The sequence below is a fragment of the Euleptes europaea genome, chromosome 19, assembly GCF_029931775.1.
Source record: "Euleptes europaea isolate rEulEur1 chromosome 19, rEulEur1.hap1, whole genome shotgun sequence".
Lineage (NCBI taxonomy): Eukaryota > Metazoa > Chordata > Lepidosauria > Squamata > Sphaerodactylidae > Euleptes > Euleptes europaea.
In genome coordinates this window covers 22644680-22667095 of record NC_079330.1, presented here as the reverse complement: position 1 = coordinate 22667095, position 22416 = coordinate 22644680, and the positions used below count along the sequence as shown (strand labels likewise).

Here is a 22416-nt window from a genome sequence, read left to right as displayed (position 1 = left end):
TTGCCCACACCTCCACATGAGCAGCAGACTCTAACCTGGTGGACCAGGTTTGTTTTCTCACTCCTCCACATGAAACCTGCTGGGTGGCCTGGGGCTAGTCACAGTTCTCTCGGAACTCTCTCAGCCTCACCCACTTCACAAGGGGTTTGTTGTGAGGAGGGGAAGGGAAGGTGATTGTAAGCCGCTTTGAGACCCCTTAAAGGTAGAGAAAAGTGGGGTATAAAAACCAACTCTTCTTCTACTACTACTCCTGAAAAGGTTTCCTGAGTCAAAGTCCATAATTACCACACAATGGGTCGTATGACTGTTGACCACTGGATGTGAATGTTCACCTAAAGACAGCCATCACATCTCCTCAAACTAAGCTAAATCCTCCGTTCTGAAGATTTGTATCCCTTCAGAAGGGCTCTCTTGCTGTTTGACATTTTTGGATGCCACGTTTTGGTATATATTTTCCCCGGGGGGGAGGGGGGCTCACACTGCATAAGGTGACCCAGGCCCCTCTGAGAATCCTCTCCATGTCAGGATCAGCCTGCGTGGTGTAGGGGTTAAGAGCAGTGGAGTCTGATCTGGAGAACTGGGTTCGATTCCCCACTCCTACACACGAAGCCAGCTGGGTGGCCTTGGGCTAGTCACGCTCTCTCAGCCCCACCTACCTCACAGGGTGTCTGATGTGGGGAGGGAAAGGGAAGGTGATTGTAAGCCGGTTTGAGTCTCCCTTAAGTGGTAGAGTGAGTCGGCATATAAAAACCAACTCCTTCTTTCTAGCATGGATGCTCAAGCACCCCCAAATGCCTGTTCTCCTCGCCTGTTGCAAAAAGGGAGCCAATCTTTAATCTGGCAGTCAAGCTGTTTATGAGCAGCATGAGCCTGTCAGTTGAGTTACCTCCCACACATTCAAACTGTACCGTACGACTGGCAGCGTTTCACCTGTGCATGATCTCAAACAGTCCCATGGGAGTCCTACTTCCCCCCCTTCCCACAGCCCTGCCATCGCTGCACACCACCCCGCAGCCAATTGTTGATATAAAGAGTGGCCAAACCGGTAGGGTTGCCAACTGCCAGGTAGTAGCAGGAGATCTCCTGCTATTACAACTGATCTCCAGCCGACAGAGATCAGATCACCTGGAGAAAAATGGCTGCTTTGGCAATTGAGATCTATGGCATTGAAGTCCCTCCCCACCCCAAACCCCACCCTCCTCAGGCTCCACCCCCAAAATCTCCTGCCGATGGCGAAGAGGGACCTGGCAACCCTACAAACCGGCCAGTCCATTATTTATAAATAAGTATTGATTTTGGACTGTCCTGGATGGCCCAGACTAGCCCAATCTCCTCAGAGCTTGGAGGCTAAGCACGGTCGGCTGGTTAGTACTTGGAGGGGAGACCACCAAGGAAGTCCAGAGTTCTAAGAGAAGCTGATAATGTTAAATATTTAGGAATATGGTTAAGTAAAGATAGAACTAAATGTTTAAATTTAAACTGCGGAAAAATAGCGAAAGAACTGAAGGATTATTTTCAGAAATGGCTCCCTTTGAATTTTTCTCTCTTAGGCCGAGTCAACCTAATTAAAATGATAATCTTGCCAAAACTGAAATTTTTAATAACTTATTTGTAGACATACCGAAAAAATGATTGAAGAATGGCAAAAGATCTGTAATAGATTCATCTGGCAAAATAAAAAGAATAGATATAGAAACAATAACCTATATGAGATTAAAAGCAAAGGAGGGATAGGTATGCCAAATTTATTAATGTATTATCAGGTGGCTAGGATAAAGTGGTTAAAATCATGCGTAGTAAATGATGAAAAGGAACCATATACCATAACTGAGCAGGACTTTGTTAAATTCCCGCTAAATAGATGGCTTTGGGTTAAAAAAATCTTACAGGAAAAATGTCTACAACAAAGATAATAATTGCATTAATACCATTCTAAAGCAATGGGATGCGCTAAGAGAGAAACTAGCTCCAGATATTTCCTCTTAACCACTACACCACGCTGGCTCTCCCAGCTGGTTCATTCAGCTGATGCAAAAAAAATTAATCTGGATTCAACCCGATGCTTCTAAAACAGCCACCACTGAAATATCCCCCTGCGGGGCATTTTTTTTTAAAAAAAAAGACCAACAGATTTCTGTATATACAATCCTGTTGAAGCAACAGGAAGACAAAACAAAGCTTTGATGGGAGTGTCCCTTATGGATGTTTTGGGAGGTTTTTTTTTTTTTTTTTTGTCAGCAAAACCTGCCTGTCTTGGAATTGCTATAAACACACACCTACTTGCGCTCTGTTTCACACATCTAAATTAACATCATGCTCAGCTTCTGGTAATACCATTGCTGAACAACAAAAGAACAAACAGACACAGCGTCTAGATTCAATGCCGAGTGACAAAAGCAAGAGATCTACATCGCTACCATCTAACGGAAGGGGGGGGGGAGCCATCATTATTTCAGAATCCTAATTTAGGAATTAATTTTGCTTTCTGTGGAAGAAAAAAATCATTCTCAGAGCACCGGGGTGAGGTGAGGGGAAACCACAAAAGAGTGTTAACACGCACACATCTGCAAAGTTATCTTTCAGCAAAGCTAATACCACAGCTTTCCAACTTGTTAAAGCCAGCTGCAAAACAAGCGGCGGCGACTTCATTTAGAATTTAACCAGGTTTTTTAAAAAAATTAAGATAAAAAATTCATTCTAAGGATTATCTTTCAAGTCTTCTGAAAGTGGGGGGTGGAGGAGAGACTAAGTGGGAGGGGAAGCAAAAATGGTCCTGGAACAAGCAAAGCTGAGAATCCTCTTGGTGCTACAAGCCAGCACTGCAGGTCGGGATACCAGCCAGAAAACATTACACTGGAAAACCAGTGTGGTGTAGTGGTAAAGAGTGGTGGTTTGGAGGGGTGGACACTAATCTGGAGAACTAATCTGGGTTTGATTCCTCACTCCTTCACATGAGCGGCAGATGCTAATCTGGTGAACCAGGTTGGTTTCCCCAGTCCTACTCACGAAACTAGGAGTGACTCAGCAAGCCATCCATTACCTAGGAGGTTATACACCTTTGAGTGGAACATATGTTCCATGAAATATTGTCATAGAATTGCCTAGATTGAAGAAGCTACTGCAAAATGGGAGAACATACCGGAAGCCCATTATATTGGCAACTATGAACTTTGCACTTTTTGCTATCAAATGATAGATAGGAATTGACTTTGTCATGATATATTGTAATTTGCAGTGTGACAACTAGTGGAATGCTTTTGTTGTTACCATTAAAATACACTCATTTGGCATATACTGCATGAGAGTTGGGAATTCATTGCCAGTAGTGCTGTTGTGATTGTGTAACCACCCGGAGGTTGGCAACCCTAGACTGGGCCAATGTCGCCCTCCAACGTTGAACCAACCTGTCCCAGAACCAGTACACAACACAGGCTCACCAAATTAGCCATCAAGTGATGCCACTTGGACTTATCAGGTCATGTACTGATGCATCAGTGACTTGAGATTTGAGTATTGCCATCTTTCGAGATAGCCAATTATGCTGAATGCTCTGTACTTAAATAAACCCCCTCCCCCAATTATTATTTATGGTTTTCTAGTCCTGATCTGGCATGGACACCGAATTAAATAAGACCTCTATTGTTGTCAAAAGCCCAGACAAATGCCAGGTTAATAAAAGAGTTGGGTTTCCCAAAGCCGCGCATGCAAGGATATTTGTCAATGTCTTTTTATTTGCATATCTGGCAGCTTGCCCCAGACAGCCAATACATAAAGGAGAACATACAGGTGTTTTCATTTGCAGCTTGTCTTTAATCTAGAAGTGCCAATTTGCTTCTGTTTTAATTACATCTATCTCGACACACTGTTGCCGTCGTATGAAATGTCTTCATTACCAGAGGCGGAACGGTAAGAGTTGGCAGGTGATGCCGGAGCAGTATGAAATACAGCTCCCTTCTCTCCCCCAACCCACCCTACCCCAGATTTCTTTGATCTCTGGCCCACGGGGGCCCTGCTTTCTCCAGATCCTCTCTGACTCTACATGAGGCTCTCCATCCATCCAAACCAAATAGACAGATAGACGACAGACAGACAGACGACAGACAAACAGAATCTGTTTGACCAGCCAAAGGTTAATACATAAAATTATCTGACTTAATAAAACTGTAACACTCGTATAAATTACAAAAATAGATAAAAGACTAATGATGTTAAAATGTAGGATACTAAAGCAAATCACAAGAATTAACAACTTAATATTTCTAAAAGTACAGCCCGATTTAGTAATTTTGTTCCCGTTCTTTTTTGCGAATTTTAATTGCAATGGCACAGAATTTGGCAGTTGGGAGCGAAAGGTGTGGAGTTTCACCCATCAGGAGCCTCTTAGTCAGGAATTCTATTGACCTATCGGGGAATTCACTGACCAGGGGAGCAATTAATCTCATACGGGCCTCATGATAGAATGAACAGCTGAACAATACACGCTCGGTGGTTTCGGCGTCTCCTGACCTGCAGGGGCATAGCCTTTCTGATTTTGGAATCTTCTTGTACCGCCAAACCAGTGGACCCCAACCTTTTCGGGCCACCGCCCCCTCGGTTTCACAAACTCAACCCCAGCGCCCCCTACCCTATCCCATAAAAAGCATTATTCAAAATAGAGGTTTGCATGACTCACTAAAGAAGATAATAACAATAAAATTTCAAAACTAACAAACCATTGCGAATCTATTCAAAATCAAATTAAAACCTTTTAGTTGAAATTTATTCAACAAAACTGGTGAACTTGATCCAGTGGTACCTGCTCTTCAAAGTCTGGGAAAATATTCTGATTAGTTTCCACCAAATTTGCCAGCATGGTGCCATAGCTTGATCTATTGTAAATTAGTGGAACAACACAGTTGAAGGGGCCCACCTTAACGCCCACCTACTGCCCCCTTGCCTCTTAGTGCCCCCCCAGGTAATCCCACCGCCCCCAAGGGGGTGATACTGCCCACTTTGGGAACCACTGATCCAAACCGACAAGCAAAGCCAGAGGAGCAGCACTTAGTTCATTGGAAGGTCAACCCTGCATGACTAACCCTTCCTTTATGCCTAGAGTTGCCAACCTCCAGGTTGCACTGGGAGATGTCCATCTATTACAGTTGATCTCCAGATGACCAAGATCAGTTCCCCTGGAGAAAATGACTGCTTTGGAGGATGGACACTATGGCATTATACCCTGCTGAGGTCCTTCCCTTCTCCACGCCCTGCCCTCCTCAGCCTCCACCCCTCAAATCTTCAAGTGTTTCTCAGCCCAGAGCTGGCAGCCCTACAGATGCAAGGCAGATTTTTTTAAAAGGGCTGCTGCAATGTCCAAATCAAGCATGGGACCATACTGCAGAATTCAACTTGAATTACAGAGGCTGTAAAGATCAGCAAGGGGCAGAGTAAAATTCTAGTCCATTAGCACCTTAAAGACTAACAACATTTGTTTCTAGGGCACAGGTTTTTATCAGTGGTAGAGCATCTGCTTGGCAGGCATAAGGTCCCAGTTCCAATCCCCAGCATCTCCAGTTAAAGGGACTAGGCAAGTAGGTGATGTGAAAGACCTCTGCCTGAGACCCTGGAGAGCTGCTACCGGTCAGAGCAGATAAAACTTACTTTGATGGACCAAGGATCTGGTTCAGTAAAAGGCAGCTTCATGTGTTCATTAGCAGCCTGAATAGCTCCACCCAGTCAGAGCTAAGAAGGGTCGTCCACAGTTAGTACTCAGATGGGAGACCACCAAGGAAGGCAGGGTCGCTATATAGTTGAAGGCAATAGTAAACCAATTCTGCCCATCTCACGCCTTGAAAACCTCATAGTCTTGGGGTGACCATGAGTTGGTTGAGGTTTGACAGTACAATTATATTATAAGCTTACGCGAGGTAAACTTCGCTTTGTCAGATACAATGAGTAGGGCAGTGGAGTAAGAAGGCTGTAGTAGGGTTGCCAGGTCCCTCTTCACCACTGGCGGGAGGTTTTTGGGGTGGAGCCTGAGGAGGGCGGGGTTTGGGGAGGGACTTCAATGCCATAGAGTCCAATTGCCAAAGCGGCCTTTTTCTCCAGGGGAACTGATCTCTATCGGCTGGAGATCAGTTGTAATAGGAGGAGATCTCCAGCCACTACCTGGAGGTTGGCAACCCTAAGAATAAAGGAAAGGAAAAGAGAAGATGGAGCTCGGGCCTAATTCAAGAGGGTGCTTCTTAGATTCACAACTGGTAGATGCCACTGGGGAAGTCTGCAGAACATCTTCGCGCACGCATCGTTCATTTGTCATGGGATTTGTGTGCAAGGAGTTCCTGCTGGTTAGGCACCCAATGTTTCCCATGCAAATTAAAAACATCCATCCCCACAATCTGTGGTTCTCAAATGAGACCAAGCTTCAGAGCAGGGAGAAAGACGTTAAGAGCCCTTAATAAACTCATTACTTTAAAAGCAAACGGGATCAACGGGAGCTTGTCTAAAGCCCTGGCAGCCTGTCATGGCAAACTCCGCAGCGTGTGCGTTGGGGAGGGAGAAGCCTCTCCTGCACTAGCCATTTTCCCATTTCTCACGGAGTGGATTTTCCTAGTATCCATTTTACAACCCGGAAGGTTTCCCCGAAGACTATAATGTTCCGAATGTGCTTATGCCCTGGCTGGCTGCCAAGTCAAAGTCAGCAAGGCTGGTGAAATAGACAATCCTTGTTTGCAGAGTAGCAAGCGAAACGACAAAAGGCGCCACTCCCCGCACGGAACACCTGCATTTCTTTTCTCACATTGTCATCTCTGAGCCTGGGAACGTACAAAAAGCCTGCAAAATCTGTTGACTGGAGGCAAGAGCAGAAGAGCGTACCTACCACAGGCATGGATAAGAATTTTGCATTTCCTTTAACTTGCCGAAAATAACAATCGCCCGCCTTCAGTGCTGCCACCAAAATTCACAATTCCGGGGCTCGGGAAACAAATTTGGGTATCTGGACATGCTCACCTCCCAATCCTAGGGGAACATTATGACCAAGGAGGTTTCCCCCCCGCCCCAGCTCAGATCGTAGCTTCAGTCAACAAAAACAACATTCAGCTGTTCAATTAGTTAATTCAAAATTTACAGCAAGAGGCACATTAATAAAGAATCATAAATAACTTTATGTTTGCAAGGTCGGTTTCTTCAAAATATTTACAATAAGGTTCTACTGAAAAATCACTATGTGTGTTTTCACTTTTTTTCCCCAAACAAAACACGTATTGTAGGTTTCAAGTCAAAATTATGCAAAACAAAATTGTACGACAGCTCCAATTAAATTGCAACGTTCAAAAGTCCTTTTGGAATTCTCCCGTAGGGCAGTACGGGCTCCCGGTGTAGCTGCTGTTTCAAATTCTTCTTCAGCTACCCGGAGTTACGAGGAGAGGATTTTTGTGTGTTAAGAGCTGTTTTCGTATGACGCTTGCCAGTTACGCCTTCGGTTCACTATAATTTGTAAATAATATAATGCAACATATAATCCTATCAAACTAAGTATAATTTTAAAAAATCATATCTATCCCTGCAGTTAATATTTACATACCAATTCTTTAAGGATCCTCTTTCTCTCCGTGGTATCCTTAGTGAAACCCAATCATCTTTTCTGTGACTGTGGTGTTGCAGCGTAAAATTGTTACGCCTAAAGCTAATTTTATTGCTCATAGACTAATTTCTAAGAGCTTCTAGAAGCCACATTTGCATATGAGGATAGTAGCTTAAGTTAGAGCAGGGTCCTCAACCTTTTTGAGCCGGCGGGCGCCTTTGGAATCCTGGCACAGTGTGGTGGGCCCAGCGACAATATGGCTGCTGCATCTTACCTCCAGTCACACAGTGAGGATCCTTCTGCTGTGGGGGCAGCTGTGGCCAAAACAAAGTTTTAAACAAAATCTGCAAAGCCAATCAAATCCCCAATCGGGAAAAGCCCCACCTGGCCCCACCCACTTTCTAAAAACACTTGGCAGTAGGGTTGCTAGCCTCCAGGTGGAATGGCAAACAAACAGCAGAATAGGCTAATAAACACACCAGTAGTAACGCTGAGAATAATAATATACTACAAATCCAACTATTCAAACATACCGACTGTACAATCGTGTAACAACCAGGTATAAACCTATAAATCCACTATAGGGAAACAACATGAGTCAAACACGATGCTATAGGATTTCAAAGCTTGTCCAGCATGGTTCACCATCTTGCCAGGATAGAACCAAGTTGTCAAATAGAAGGTGGTAGCATTTCCACTCATCAAAACATAAGCAGAGGAAAGTTCATAAACCCTCCAGGTGGTGGCTGGAGAGCTCCTGCTATTACAACTGATCTCCATCTGACAGGCATCAAGATTCAACATGGACTGCTAAGTAGCCCGTTCACATGCTGAATTGAACTTGAAGGAGAACCTTCGAGTTCCAGAACAGCATGTTGAATCCTGATGAAGACTCTGTCGAAACAGGGTTACACCTGGATCCCTGTCTAGTTTGTATGAAGGACTCGCGGTGATTACCGTACCCATCCTATTAGGATTTCTCAATACCATATCCCACTACGTGGTCATTGCACCTTGCCTGGAAGTCCAGCATCATAGAATCATAGAGTTGGAAGGGACCACCAGGGTCATCTAGTCCAACCCCCTGCCCAATGCAGGAAATTAACAACTACCTTCCCCCCCACATCCCCAGTGACCCCAACCCTCTCCCCACCATGCAGGATCCCACAATCAAAGCATCAATTTTTCTACTCTGAGAAGATCAACCTTCATGGACTTTGGTCTCAAGGAGTCTTATGGCACTGGCTGTGGACATTGCTTGACTTTCCTTTATATGTAGTGTATTGACATATGCGCCCTGACCTGGGTGGCCCAGGCTAGCCTGATCTCGTCAGATCTCAGAAGCTAAGCAGGGTCAGCCCTGGTTAGTATTTGGATGGGAGACCACCAAGGAATACCAGGGTTGCTGTGCCGAGGAAGGCACTGGCAAACCACCTGTTAGTTTCTTGCCATGAAAACCCCCAAAAGTGGTCGCCATAAGTCGTCTGCGACTTGACGGCACTTTACACACACACACACACACACACACATTGACATATGCAACTTGTTTAATATATTATATAAGCATTTTCAAAAATTCCATGGTTTGCAATTTTCTCTACTGCTGTTATTTTGTTGCACTTCACTAGACAGCAGGCTAACTTTTTTTTGGCTGAATTCCCATTTGAATGTTGGCAACCCTATCTTCTATAATGTCAGAGGGTTTCCAACATTAACTGGGGCCCAAGAACAAAAAGGCTGGTTTCCTGATTGTTTGTTTTAAATAGAGCACTTAGTGAAGTGCTTTGAAGGGGGGGGGAACCTTGTGAAGAAATCACTCAGCAGAAAAGTTAAACACTGTCCTGCCAAATTGCCCTATCAATCTAAAAGTTCAGCTCCGGCAAACCAGGGAGAGTTCAACATTTCCACATTTCACCTTGCAATTTCCAAACTCTATTTTTATTAATTACATCGGAGACCTCCGCGGAACTCGAGCGCTTGGGCTATTTTTAATAAGCTTCATCCGACTCCAATGTATTGTTACGCTTCAAACGAAGCTCAAACTACTAATTTAGCTGGAGATAATTACGAGGCTTCCAGGTCAGCTCCTGAGCGGGATCCTACAGGGTCTCTTCACCAAGCCCTAGAAATGGGAAAAGGGCCACCCAGTATAACCCCGCATCTTTGGCTCAGTTTCTGGCTCATGACCCCCAAAACGAGGACGCACGAGTTTTTCTTTTTAAAGAAAAAAAAGGATGAAATTGTGCTACGTGTTCCCTTTTTTGCTATTGATCAGAGAGTGCCCCGCATATTTTTTTGAGTTTTTCATGCTGAACCGTCATTCAGGAAGTGACTGCGAAGTCGGTGCATACCTGCTTCGCATTTCTTAAGAGCCCCTTTAACGCGACCTTTTGTGTTTGCTCCCCCCCCCCCCGTAAAGAAGCATTTACTGAAAGAACCCTGAAAAATCACAAACACAGCTTCGCTATGCAACCGACCATTGCCAATGGCTATGCAAGCGAAGGAGCAGGCGAGTGGGGTGTGTGGAATTTCTCCTTTTGCGTCGGGACCATGAATAGGCATTTTAAAGGTTGCATTTAAAAACAGAGCTTTGAGTGAGCATCAACATTGACCCTGCATAAATGGCCTTGCAGTTTGGAAAGGTGTACATATACAGCAATAGATCTCCTGAAAGTTTCACATGTTCTAGCAAGAGACATCACCTGTCACTTCTCAGTGTTCCCATCCAGTTCCCGAGACCTTTTCCCATGGACTTCCGTGTTGTGTAATTCAATCTTTTAATATGTCAACCCTTGATGCCTTTGCTGTCTGTTTCTTGGGCTCCTCCTAGCATGCTGAGATTTAGGTTTTGGAGAGCCTGGGCAAAATTAACTCCAGTCCCTCCCCCATCCCACTTCATGGTTAGGGTTGCCAACCTCCAGGTACTAGCTGGAGATCTCCTGCTATTACCACTGATCTCCAACTGATAGAGATCAGTTCACCTGGAGAAAATGGCTGCTTTGGCAATTGGACTCTATGTTATTGAAGTTCCTCCCCTCCCCAAATCCCACCCTCCTCAGGCTCCACCCCAAAAAATCTCCGGATATTTCCCAACTCGGAGCTGGCAACCCAATTCTTCACTCCCTTCTTTCCCACCAAGTCCAACACCAACCACAACAGCGAAGGGCATTTGGGTGCCTGTGCCATCCAATTAAATGGACTGCGGCACTAAGCCAACATCAGCACAAGCACAGCTCCCTTCTAAGCAGACCAGCCTCACTGCCCATTAGCAACATGTTGAACGTTTCGGGAGGGGAACAGTGTGCGCTTGTTGCGGCTGTTTTTAATATTGAACAGTCTCCCATCGCTTAGTTTGTTATCACTTTGTTTGTTCAGCACACAGAGGAACGGCAAGCAACATCTGGCTGGATCAGATGAAATGCAACGGAACAACTGCTTACAATTATTCGCGCTCTGCAGATGGGATGATGGCATGCAGATTTAGAGAGAGAGAGACTTGCTGAGCATTGGCTTACGTGCCTCTAGGATACGTTCGAGTATATTTAGGCAATGCTTTGAACAAAGGTGAATTTCTGTAAGGTCCAATTGCCAGTCCTTTTGTGGGAATACACACATACAGGCCCAAACACTACACACTATTATGAAGAGCACCGTGTAAGCAAAAATTAACATATGACTGTATATGATCACTTCCACATAAGGTGTAAGTGATGTGGGGGAAGGGAAGAAGGTCTTTTTGCCTGGCATGGTGACCCACAAGTCCTAATTTACTTGGTATGGTGACAGATCACTTTATTGCCCAGTGAATTTTGAACCTTAGGTCTTTGGCAGCCATTGGTTTTGTGCATTTTAAGTTTGCCTGTGTTATAATTGTTACCTGAGGCATCCAAGTAAAAAATTTACCTAAATCAATAAAACAGCAAGAGCCTATAACCCACATTCACAGGCTTTGCTACCTACTCTTGGGTCGGGACCCACAGATTGGGAAACGCTGCCCTACACTGTTCCCAGAATTCCCCAGGCCACTCCCTCAGTAAGAATGACGAGGCCACAAGAAGCTACATCAAGAACTCTATATAGTGTACAAATTTAAGAAAAGAAATGCGCGCTGATCTGGAATGACAGTCCTACACAGCCCCATTCCTAGCTGTACCGATACCACTGCCTCATGCAGCCAGAACATGCTCAGATTGAGCTGAGTTTAGTACATTGGTGGTTGAAAGTGCCGTCAAGTCACAGCCAAGTGTCATCAAGCCACAGTCAACTTATGATCCCATAGGGTTTTCAAGGCAAGAGACGAACAGAGGTTGTTTGCCATTGCCTGCCTCTGCCTAGCAACCCTGGGCTTCCTCAGTAGTCTCCCATTCAAGAACTAACCAGGGCCGACCCTGCTTAGCTTCCAAGATCAGATGAAAATCTGAGTCACTCAATTACAAACTAAGATATAATGGGTTTGCCCCATCAACTCTTTGGTAACAGTGGATAGTATGAAGAAACCTACCCCACCATATCCATTGAAAGGCTTTCCCTTGCATCTTATATTGATGTTGCTACCTTATTTGCTAACTGTGGAATCTGACCCCAGAACCAAGGTCAGGCAGTCTATAAAACCAATTAACATTCTTCCCATTTAACTGTGCTCAATTGTTTTTTTAAAAAAAAAAAACACTCAGCGTTACCAGATCAACATCCTCTTTTTCCCCAAAACCTAACATGCTCATCTCCAGATGCTTGAAGCTTTATGGAACTCATCACTCATCTTTTAAATATAAATAAAAAGATGCCTGCTCACTTATTCTGGGGGTCCACAGAACTCTAGGCTCAAGTTATACCTGATTAGCAAGATCTGTATTGCTTTAGGAAAATACGGACGGTCCTATTCGGTAAACAGTCCAAATCAAGTTATTGCTTTTCATGTTAATATCCTAAGACAATCAGAGAGACAGTGTCAGAGTGGAAGTAACAAGACGATCAAAGATCGCTTGCACGGGACGCAGATGTGGAGAAAGGTTCCCCTGAAGAAACTGCGTAGGGGTTACAGAATTTATTAAAATATAATTCCCTTGCACCAATTATTGTGTTTTGTTTTGGGGTTTTTTGTCTTCAAAGCTAACCTATACAATGAAAGCAATGTGGAGCCCAGAGAATTCTTGTGGCATGAAGACTTATCATGGCATAAGCTTTCAAGGAGTACAACTCACTTTGTCAGATGCACAAAAGCATCCAGATTTGGCAGATACGTATATATCCATTTATTTAAAACACGCCTACCTTTTGCACCCAACCACTGGCTCCTAAGGAAGCTTCAGTTGCACCCAGGTAGGTACAGAGGGAGGAAAATATAAAACAGAGGAGTAGAAGAAATGCAAAGCCTGTGGCACTTTTATGCAGAGTCCAGATTACTCCAAGAACAGAGTAACCTGTTCACTAGAAGTCACTGGCGAGAACGCTGCCTTTCTAGCTATGCTTGAACAGAACCAGATTGGCTGATCTATTCTAGCTCAGTAGTTTTACACTGAAGTCTCCAGCAGAATATTTACCCCCAAGCACATTTGTGTGCCTTTAAGGGCACTTTGAAGCAAAACCAACAATAGACTAACATGGCTACACTTTCGGAGCAGGCAACCACAGGGAAGCTAGCACAGGTCTTTGGTCACACACATGAATTGGTAATTAACTGGACGCTGGTCCAAGTTACAAGGTGTAAAATCAGAGAATTTGAGGCCGGTTCCTGGTGAACAATGACTACAACATCAATTAAAAATGTAACCTGGCCTTCCGCAACTCAATCCTGAGCTGACCCTTCCAAGGAGCAGAAGGCACACAAGAATTATCCCTTTTCTTACAAAGAATCTGTTGGGACAGTATACACTAAGGGACAGTGGCTCGCCCAGTACTATGAGCAATGGCAGTATGGTGTAGCAACCAAGGAAAGTGAAACAGAGTACAGCCTTGGGCTATAACTAGGGAAGACCTGGGTTCAAATCCACACTGAGCTGTAATGCTCACCAGGTGTTCTTGGGCAAGTCGTCTTAGCCTAACTCGCAGGATAAGCGCGAGGAAAAACTGAAGGCAGGAAAACCCTGTATGGCACCCTGAGCTCGTAAGAGGAAGGCAAAATGAAAATATGGCCAATGGACACAGATACACCAGGCTCCATGGTGAAGCAGACATTTTAGCCTAAAATTTTCAAATTCCCAGTCTAACAATTTAGCTGTAAGGATGCATACTGTAAGTATGCATTTCCTGCCTCACCATTCACAAATTACAAATCGAGAATTCTTCCAAAACGTATAAGAATTTCCCCATATATCATAAAGTTCTAAAATATCTGGGCTTATTTCCAAACCAGAACTGATTCCTTAGAAAGTGACGCATGAACACATGAAGCTGCCTTCTACTGAATCAGACCCTTGGTCCATCAAAGTCAGTATTGTCTACTCAGACCGGCAGCGGCTCTCCAGGGCCTCAGGCAGAGGTCTTTCACATCACCTACTTGACTAGTCCCTTTAACTGGAGATGCCGGGGATCGAACCTGGGACCTTCTGCATACCAAGCAGATGCTCTACCACTGAGCCAAGGCCCTTCCCCAATTGTTCCATTTTTTTAAATGTCAAAATTTGGTACAAAGAACTGAGTATGCCTAGATTGATATAGCTTTCAGGTCATATGCTTCTTCCTTCCCCATGACATTCTTGACAGGCTCATGATGAAACACTGTAGAAAGCACACATGCTTGATCTGAACATGGATGTATAACAATTCTTTTTTTATTTATTTGGGGAATTACCAATGCACAGGAGCGCATGTATGTATCAACCCAAAACAACAAACAATCAATGCACATGCGCATATCAATCATCTGTACGTAGGGGAGAGTGACAAGCAACCCAAAGAAACTATGGCAAACAGCGTGAGCTCCCATTCTGGAATTAATTGCAGGAATTTTCCTAGTTCAACTCCCAGTATTACAGAGTAAAAAAAAAAATGTAATGGAGAGCAAGCTTTCAAAAATAATAAAGCAACAGAACAGGAAAGAGCCTCTCATCCTCTATTACATTCCAAATGTGGGCGTTTATTCATTTTAGAAAATTTTAAGATGATTTTATTTTTTCCTGTTGTGAATGGCTTTGAGTGAAAGCTTGCGTTCGGAAAAGCAATACAGAAATGGTCAGAAATCCAGAGGAAGGGGGAAGCCAGAAGCTCATACTTGATTTTGTCAGGGCACTAATGCCCTCCACCGCACAACCCATCCTGAATAATCACCCCAGGGAATATCAGAAAGACAGTGTGGCGGAGAGGTTTAGAGCATAGGAATGATGTTGGATGTCTCCTCCCTGCCATGGAGAACCCCCCCCCCAAAAAAAAAACATTTCTCCCTCGCCGTTTCGGAAATGAAACAATTGACTAAAATATACAGGAATCTAGGCACAAAGAAAATAACAAACATTTGTTCAGTCCTGTTTTTTTTAATGCGGTGTTAAGAATTGTATAATTTTAAACTATTTTTTAAAAGCACACAGAGCTGCCTTATGAATCAGACCTGTCAAGGCCGACATTGGCTAGCCTGTCTGGCAGCGGCTCTCGAGGGCCAAACTAGATGCGACCGTGTCCACAGGTCCAACCCGCGGCCACCGCCATTTTAAAGCAAGGGCCTAATCCTCATTGTTTTAAATCCTTTTAAAATGGCGTCATCATCAATGGGTCAGACCTATGGACTTAGGGTTGCCAACCTCCAGGTACTAGCTGGAGATCTCCTGCTATGACAACTGATCTCCAGCCGATAGAGATCAATTCACCTGGAGAAAATGGCCGCTGTGGCAATTGGACTCTACAGCATCGAAGTCCCTCCCCGCTCCAAACCTTGCCCTCCTCAGGCTCCGCCCCCAAACCCTCCCGCCGGTGGCGAGGAGGGACCCGGCAACCCTACGTGGACTCCATCATGTCTAGTTTGGCCCTCCGATCAATGCCTTTCACATCACCCACTGCCTGCAATCCAGCAATAAAATACAGCCTCTCTCACAGGTCTTTTGTAAAGAATGCTTACTGTATTCAAACACTTGATATACATCAGTTTGTATTGCACTTCTATGACTTAGAAGTACACTCAGCTTTCACCAATGGGTCTGCTTCAGCTACCCGCTCACCTCGCCCCACCTTGGGGGTGGGGGGAAGCCAGCAGCAGCTACAACAACTTTGGCGTCACAAGTGTGCAGAGGAAGAGATCGAGGTCACCATTATTCCATTAAAAGAAAAAAAGACAGACGTTGCGAAGAAAGAAAACCCAGGGCAATCAAGTTAATCTACTAGCAAGAAGAGCATCGGCATGCTTTTAAGTTTACCATAAAACTTTTTAGACCCAAGGACTTTGGCGGGGTTTAGTCCTCGTCTCCAACTAATCAGATATAAAACCCTATTAAATCCAACTCAAAGCAGAGCCACTTTGGCTCACATGTACCAAATGTCCACCCATTTCTTCCTCTCTGCAAAGTTTTGCATTGGCGGCTCAGGGCCTTACATGCAGACTTTGTAAGTGTGGGTTTGAATCTCAACTCAGCCATCCGTTTCCAAGCCAGACCACTAACTCCCATCTATTCAAATCGTAGCCCACCTAAAAAAAGCAAGCAGCTTTTAAAAAACGCATTATGTACAAGCATCCTGGTCCAGGTTTTGCAGATGGAAGAGCAAGGCGGAGAGATTCCAACAGCTGATACTGAGTCAGGCTATTGGTCATAGAATCACAGAGTTGGAAAGGGACCACCAGGGTCATCTAGTCCAACCCCCTGCCCAATGAAGGAAATTCACAACTACCTCCCCCACACACACCCAGTGACCCCTACTCCATGCCCAGAAGATGGCCAAGATGCCCTCCCTCTCATGAACTGCTTAAGTTCATAGAATGAGCATAGCTGACAGATGGCCATCTAGTCTCTGCTTAAAAACCTCCAGGGAAGGAGCACTTACCACCTTCTGAGGAAGCTGGTTCCACTGAGGAACCGCTCTAACTGTTGGAAACTCTTTTGATTTAATTTCAACCCCTTGGTTCTGGTCCGACCTTCTGAGGCAACAGAAAACAAGTCAGCACCCTCCTCTATGTGACAGCCCTTCAAGTACTTGAAGACCGTTATCATGTCCCCTCTCAGTCTTCTCTTCAGGCTAAACATACCCAGCTCCTTCAACCTTTCCTCATGGGACTTTCCTCATGGGTCTCCAGACCCCTGACCATCTTTGTTGGTCAGTATGGTCTTTGCTGACTGGTGGCAGCTCTCTAGGATCATGAGCAGAGAAAGGCCTTTTTCTTGCACTGCCTGCTAGAAGCCTCTGATTGAACCCCGGACTTTCTGCACGCGCTCAACAACTGTTCTATAGGCCTTTCTGTCCCACATTGGCTACATCTCTCCATAAGCCTTTATACGGACAGATGAAAATGCATTGCACTGAATCAAGATGCCGGTTTGCCTCAGCATAGATCTTTTAAAGGGAGATGCCAAAGACTGAGCCTGAGACCTTCTGCACAAAACGTGCATGCTCAACCAATGACCTTTACTCTACCACACCCTCCGCATCCATGCTCAGTTGCCACAACCACTGCCTGGTTACCATAGTCCATTCTCCATTCCAAAGAACAGAACATGGGGAACTTCTCCCATTTGACTAGTTAGCAGGACCGGCCCATTTTCTCAACAGTCGCTTGGGTTCCGGCATCTTTAACAATTGCACAGGAGAGGAAATCGACAGCCACGTGCCAAGTTTGAAACTTGCTCAGTGATGAGTGTCCCCTGCAGAAATCCTCTCTTCTCCACAAGCGTTATCACTGTGCTCTGTTGACCTTGTGTTGAAAGATGGACTGCCCCCGCTGGGAAGGAAGTCTGAGAAGCTACAACAGAATCATAAGAGTTGGAAAGGGACCATCAAGGTCATCTAGTCCAACACCCTGCACAATGCAGGAAATTCACAACTACCTTCCCCCTGCACCCTCAGTGACCCCTACTCCATGCCCAGAAGATGGCCAAGATGCCTTCCCTCTCATGATCTGCCTAAGGTCATAGAACCAGCATTGCTGACAGATGGGCATCTAACCTCTTCTTAAAAATCTCCAGGAAAGGAGAGCTTACCACCTCCCGAGGAAGCCTGTTCCACTGAGGAACTGCTCTAACTGTTAGAAAATTCTTCCTGGTGTCTAGACGGAAACTCTTTTGATTTAATTTCAACCCGTTGGTTCTAGTCCAACCTTCTGGGGCAACAGAAAACAACTTGGCACCATCCTCTCTATGACAGCCCTTCAAGTACTTGAAGACGGTTATCATATCACCTTTCAGTCTTCTCTTCAGGCTAAACATACCCAGCTCCTTCAGCCTTTCCTCATAGGACTTGGTCTCCAAACCCCTCGAGCTAGGTGCAGGGTATTCCTTCTTCTTCTCACTTCTGTATACTTGGTCTAGAGTTCATTGCCACAGTCCCAAATTGCTACAGTGGTGTTTGTGAACACAGTACACATACTCAAATACAAGCCACCTTGAAGTTCTCCAATACACACACTATGCATTCTACCTAGGGATGCCAGCCTCCAGGTGGGACCTGGGGATCCCCTGGAATTACAACTCATCCCCTGGAATTGCAATGGATGCTTTGGAGGGTGGACTCTAAGGCATTGTACCCCACTGACGTCTCTGCCCTCCGCAAATCTCCAGGAGTTTCCCAGCCTGGATCTGGCAACCCTAATTCTACCAAACCACCTGCAATCATTAAATGAAGAGGGTCAAGCCTTTCCTTGAAGTCATACAACTGTACCCTTCCCGAGCCAGTCCCCCAGGATACTACAATGTGTCCACACTTGATCCTGTTAATTCCAGGACAACTCTGGTGGAAGGGGCCGACCAGGTAACATGGGTGAACGCAGCCTGTATGGAAGCTTTCAGAGAAGAATCTTTACAGAAAAGAAAACCCAGAGAACCTTGTAATGACAGGCAGGTCATGAGAGATGCTTGCAACAAATTTGTTCTTATGGGACCTGAGACACCAAGTTCTGGATCCACAGGAGCAGATCAGGAACTGAACTTTCCTGTTCAATATTACAAGGATACAGCTTTCTTCCTTGTTTGGTAAACACACTGTCCAAACCAGCCTTTACCACAACAGAACTAGAATCCTCAGACATCTTCACATTCCAGAATTGGGGGGGGGGGGAAGAGATAGACTGGATTTAAAAAAAAGCCAGACACACACCCCCTCGAGCAGTTCCCAAGTAACAGCTTTGGCAATGCCAGGAAAACAAGGAAGCATGCAGGTTGGACCCCCAAGATCAAGGTGGACTGAAATTGACTAACAAAGGGGAAGAATGAAACTGACAACCATCATTTGGCAGAAGTTCTTCAGGGAGGGGAGATTTGATAGGAAGGAGGCTCCATGGAGCCTATCCAGGACAGGAAAAAACACCAATGCAAGCTTCCTATGGTCGATTTTGTAGACAAGTAGGTATGTGTGTGTGTGTGGGGGGTCAACATTCCTTTCCTGAGGGCCCTGCACTCCCCAAACCGACTCAAGCTTCCTCCACCCTATACACACACCCTTCCAGCATCTCCCCCTCCCCAAGCCACCAGCAGAGATTTCCAGGGCAGGTCCTAGATACATAGAATCATGGATGGGACCACCTGTGTCATCTAGTCCAACCCCCTGCCCAATGCAGGAAAGCCACAACTACCTCCCCCCCCCCACGCACACCCCAGTGACCCCTACATGCCCAGAAGATGCCCTCCCTCTCATCATCTGCTTAAGGTCATCAAATCAGCATTGCTGACAGACGGCCATCTAGCCTCCGCTTCAAAACCTCCAGGGGAGGCGAGCTCACCACCTCCCAAGGAAACACGTTCCACCGAGGAACCGCTCGGTCAGAAAATTCTTCCTAATGTCTAGAGGGAAACTCTTGTGATTTAATTGCAACCCGTTGGTCCTGGTCCTGGCCCAAGAGAGAGACTCCGGCTTCTCCCCCATGCGCACGAGCCACACAAAGGCAGTTTCCAAATTGGGGGTGCAGGGGGTGGGGCGGAGAGCGCAATCTCGACGGGAGAAGCCGACCACCGGGGTTCGCGGCCAGCCCTTTGGAGGGCCACCGGGAGGGGAGACCCCCGCCGCCAGGCGCGCACGCCCCTTTCGGCGCCTCCAACGCCTCCAAGTCGCCCAACCTCGGAGCGCACGGAGGGAGGGAGGGCGAGTCCGTCCGCCGCCCCTCCTCTGGTTCCTCCCTCCCCAGTCGCTAGGAAGACACCCCCCATCGCTCCCCCCCCCGCACACAGAAAACCAAGCAGCGACCATCCCTATTCCGACAGCAGGAGCTCCCAGAACACACCCGCCCCCTCCTCTTTTTCTCCCCCCCCCCAGCCGCACATCCATCAAACGCCAGCCAAAACACATTTTACGCGTCTGTGTCTATCAGGCTTCCCCTCCCGCCCCATCGAGCCATCAGGTGCTTTAAGATCTGCATTGTTAAGCCGGGGGGGAGAGGGGGGGAGAGGGGGGGAGAGGGGGGGAGAGGGGGGGAGAGGGGGGGAAAGGGGGGGACCAGCCCCGTCACCCCACTAGCAAAACCCCAGCAAAGATCTGCATTGTTAAACCGGGGGGGGGGAGAGAAGGGGGGACCAGCCCCGTCACCCCACCAGCAAACAATGAGACCGAGAGCAAACACGGGCCCCCCTCCCCTTCTCCAGGCATCTGAAGGGGGGGGCAAAGGCGGGGTGGGGGGGGGGCGTCGCGTCCTTACCTCCAAAGCGTCCAGGCTGACAAAGCTGGCCATGGCAAAGCCATCGATGATGTCTTCTTCGGGGGAGGAAGACTCTCTCCTCTTCCTCCTGGGGGGTTTGGGCCGGGCGGACGGCGGGAGCGGCGGGTGCCCATTGTTTTCGAGCTCCGAGCCCGAGGAAGAGAGGAGGGGGGGCGCGGGGGTCCTCCGGGGCTCCCCGCCCGACGCCCCCCCCGCGGCCCCGCCGGCCGCCCCTTGTAATCCGCCTTGGAATCGCCTCTCCCGGTCGCGCTGGGCTCGGGATCGCCTCTTCTTCCGAAAGCCGTTGTAGAGTGCGGAGCCATCCATGGCTCGCTTTTTGCTCTCCCCCCCCCCAAAAAGCCACCCGCCCACCCCCCTGGCCGCCTGAGCCCTCCCTCTTCCTCGCCCCCCCCTCGACTCCGGCTCCCCCACCCCACCCGCCGGTGGATTCGAGGGGGGGGGGAGAGAGAGAGAGAAAAGGAGGAGAAAAAGGGGGGGACGGAGAAGGGGGTGGGGGAAGACTCCCAGGAATGTCAACCGCAGCAAAACCCAGAGAAGCAGAAAAAGAAATGCCGAGAGATCCCTTCGAGCGAGCGCAGGAAAGTCAATGGCTGAGCGCCGGTCTCCTTCGGAGGGGAGGAAGAGAGAAATCCTACAGAAATCCCCCCTCGGCAGCAGCGGGCGATCAATTCGAGTAACGGAATGCCTCGATCCCAGGAAGCGTCGGGGGGCTGGATCCTCACCCCTCCTCTTCCTCTTCCACCCTTTATTGATATATATTTAATTTTTTTTTAATCCTCTTGAAGGGGGGGAAGGAACCCCAACCCCAAGGCAGAACGGCTCGCTTGCAACCAACGGGCGCTCCCCTTCCTCCGCCCCATGCTTGCAGAAGTGAAGCCCGCGACCATCGCGAAAGGCGGTGGTGGTGGTGGGTGCGGGGGGAGAAATCGGCTCGGCGCCCTTTCCCCCCACCCACCGCTGCCGGAGTTGGCTCGAGAGGCGGCCGATCGGACGTCGGGGAAGTTGCCGCTGCCCTCCTTCCCTCCCGCGGTCTTTTCCCCCGCGGGGAACCGGTCCTGGGAACGCGATGCGAACAGCTCCGGCCGGGGATCGATCCCGGCACCTGGAGGAGGGCTGGGAGGCGAGGAGCGCAGCCTCCTCCTCCTCCTCTTCCTCTCCTTCCCCCCCGGCCCCGTTCTTTCTCCGGCTCTCCGATCCAGGCACACGGACGCCCCCCCCCTCGCCCCCACCCCGAGAGAGGGGAGGGCGAGGAGAAGGGGGGTGGGAAGGTCGCCAGGAAAGAGAAGATCTAGCGGGAGATCTAGCCAGGAAGGCGAGCACAAAGGAAATTGACACGCTCCTGCTCCGGGCGGCGGAGGGGCGCGCACAAATGCAAACAATTGAATGAAAGGGGGGGGATCAAAGGGGGGCGAGGCGAAGGAACACTCCCCCCCCCAAAAAAAAATTAAAACAAAAAAAAAAGGCAAAAATTATATTTAAGGTGGAGAATGGGGGAGACACACAACAGAGAGGTGCTCCAGGTAACGGCTTGAGAGCCTCCCCTACGGAGGGTGGGAGCGGATCGCCCCCCCCCTTGCAGCGGGCCGGCCCCCGTTCACCTCTCCCTGCCTTTCTCTCGACGGCCCCCCCCAAGCAGTCACGTGGCTAACTTTCCTGTCTCTCTCTCTCTCCCCCCCCCCTTCTCTCTTTCCTCCCTCTCTCCCAGCGGTGGGGGGGGACCGGGCTCGCTTACCCCCCCCCCGCGAGATAAGCGGCGGGCATGCGCGCCGAGCTTGCGCACTTGGCTTTCCCCGGTCGCTCCGTGCGCGAAGGAATGAATGGAAAAGAGGGGAGGGGTGGGGGGGGAGATTCCCCGCGGGAGCTGCTGGTCCTTTAAAGGAAGGGGAGGGTTTGGGGGGTGACATGGTGTTTTTGCACGCTTTGACGGTTATAAGTACCAGGGTTGCCAACTTGAAAAGAAAAAAAAACTCACAAATTATCCCAGTTAGGCTCCTGTGTGTGTCCTTATGGAAAAGGCAGGGGGGAAAAATTGTGTGTGCCTTCTAGGGTTGCCAACCTCCATATACTGGATTAAACA

The 22416-nt window shown here is 47.6% G+C and overlaps 1 protein-coding gene across 1 annotated transcript in view; it reads right to left on the bottom strand.

The window, feature by feature from the left end:
* Positions 1 to 20645, bottom strand: part of LOC130491283 (autism susceptibility gene 2 protein-like) — a 290302-nt gene extending 269657 nt beyond the window's left edge. Inside the window, exon 1 of the mRNA XM_056864994.1 lies at positions 20319 to 20645. Within this exon, the coding sequence (XP_056720972.1) occupies positions 20319 to 20645 (327 nt within the window). The remainder of the gene's footprint in view (positions 1 to 20318) is intronic.
* Between the last annotated feature and the right edge of the window lie 1771 nt (positions 20646 to 22416).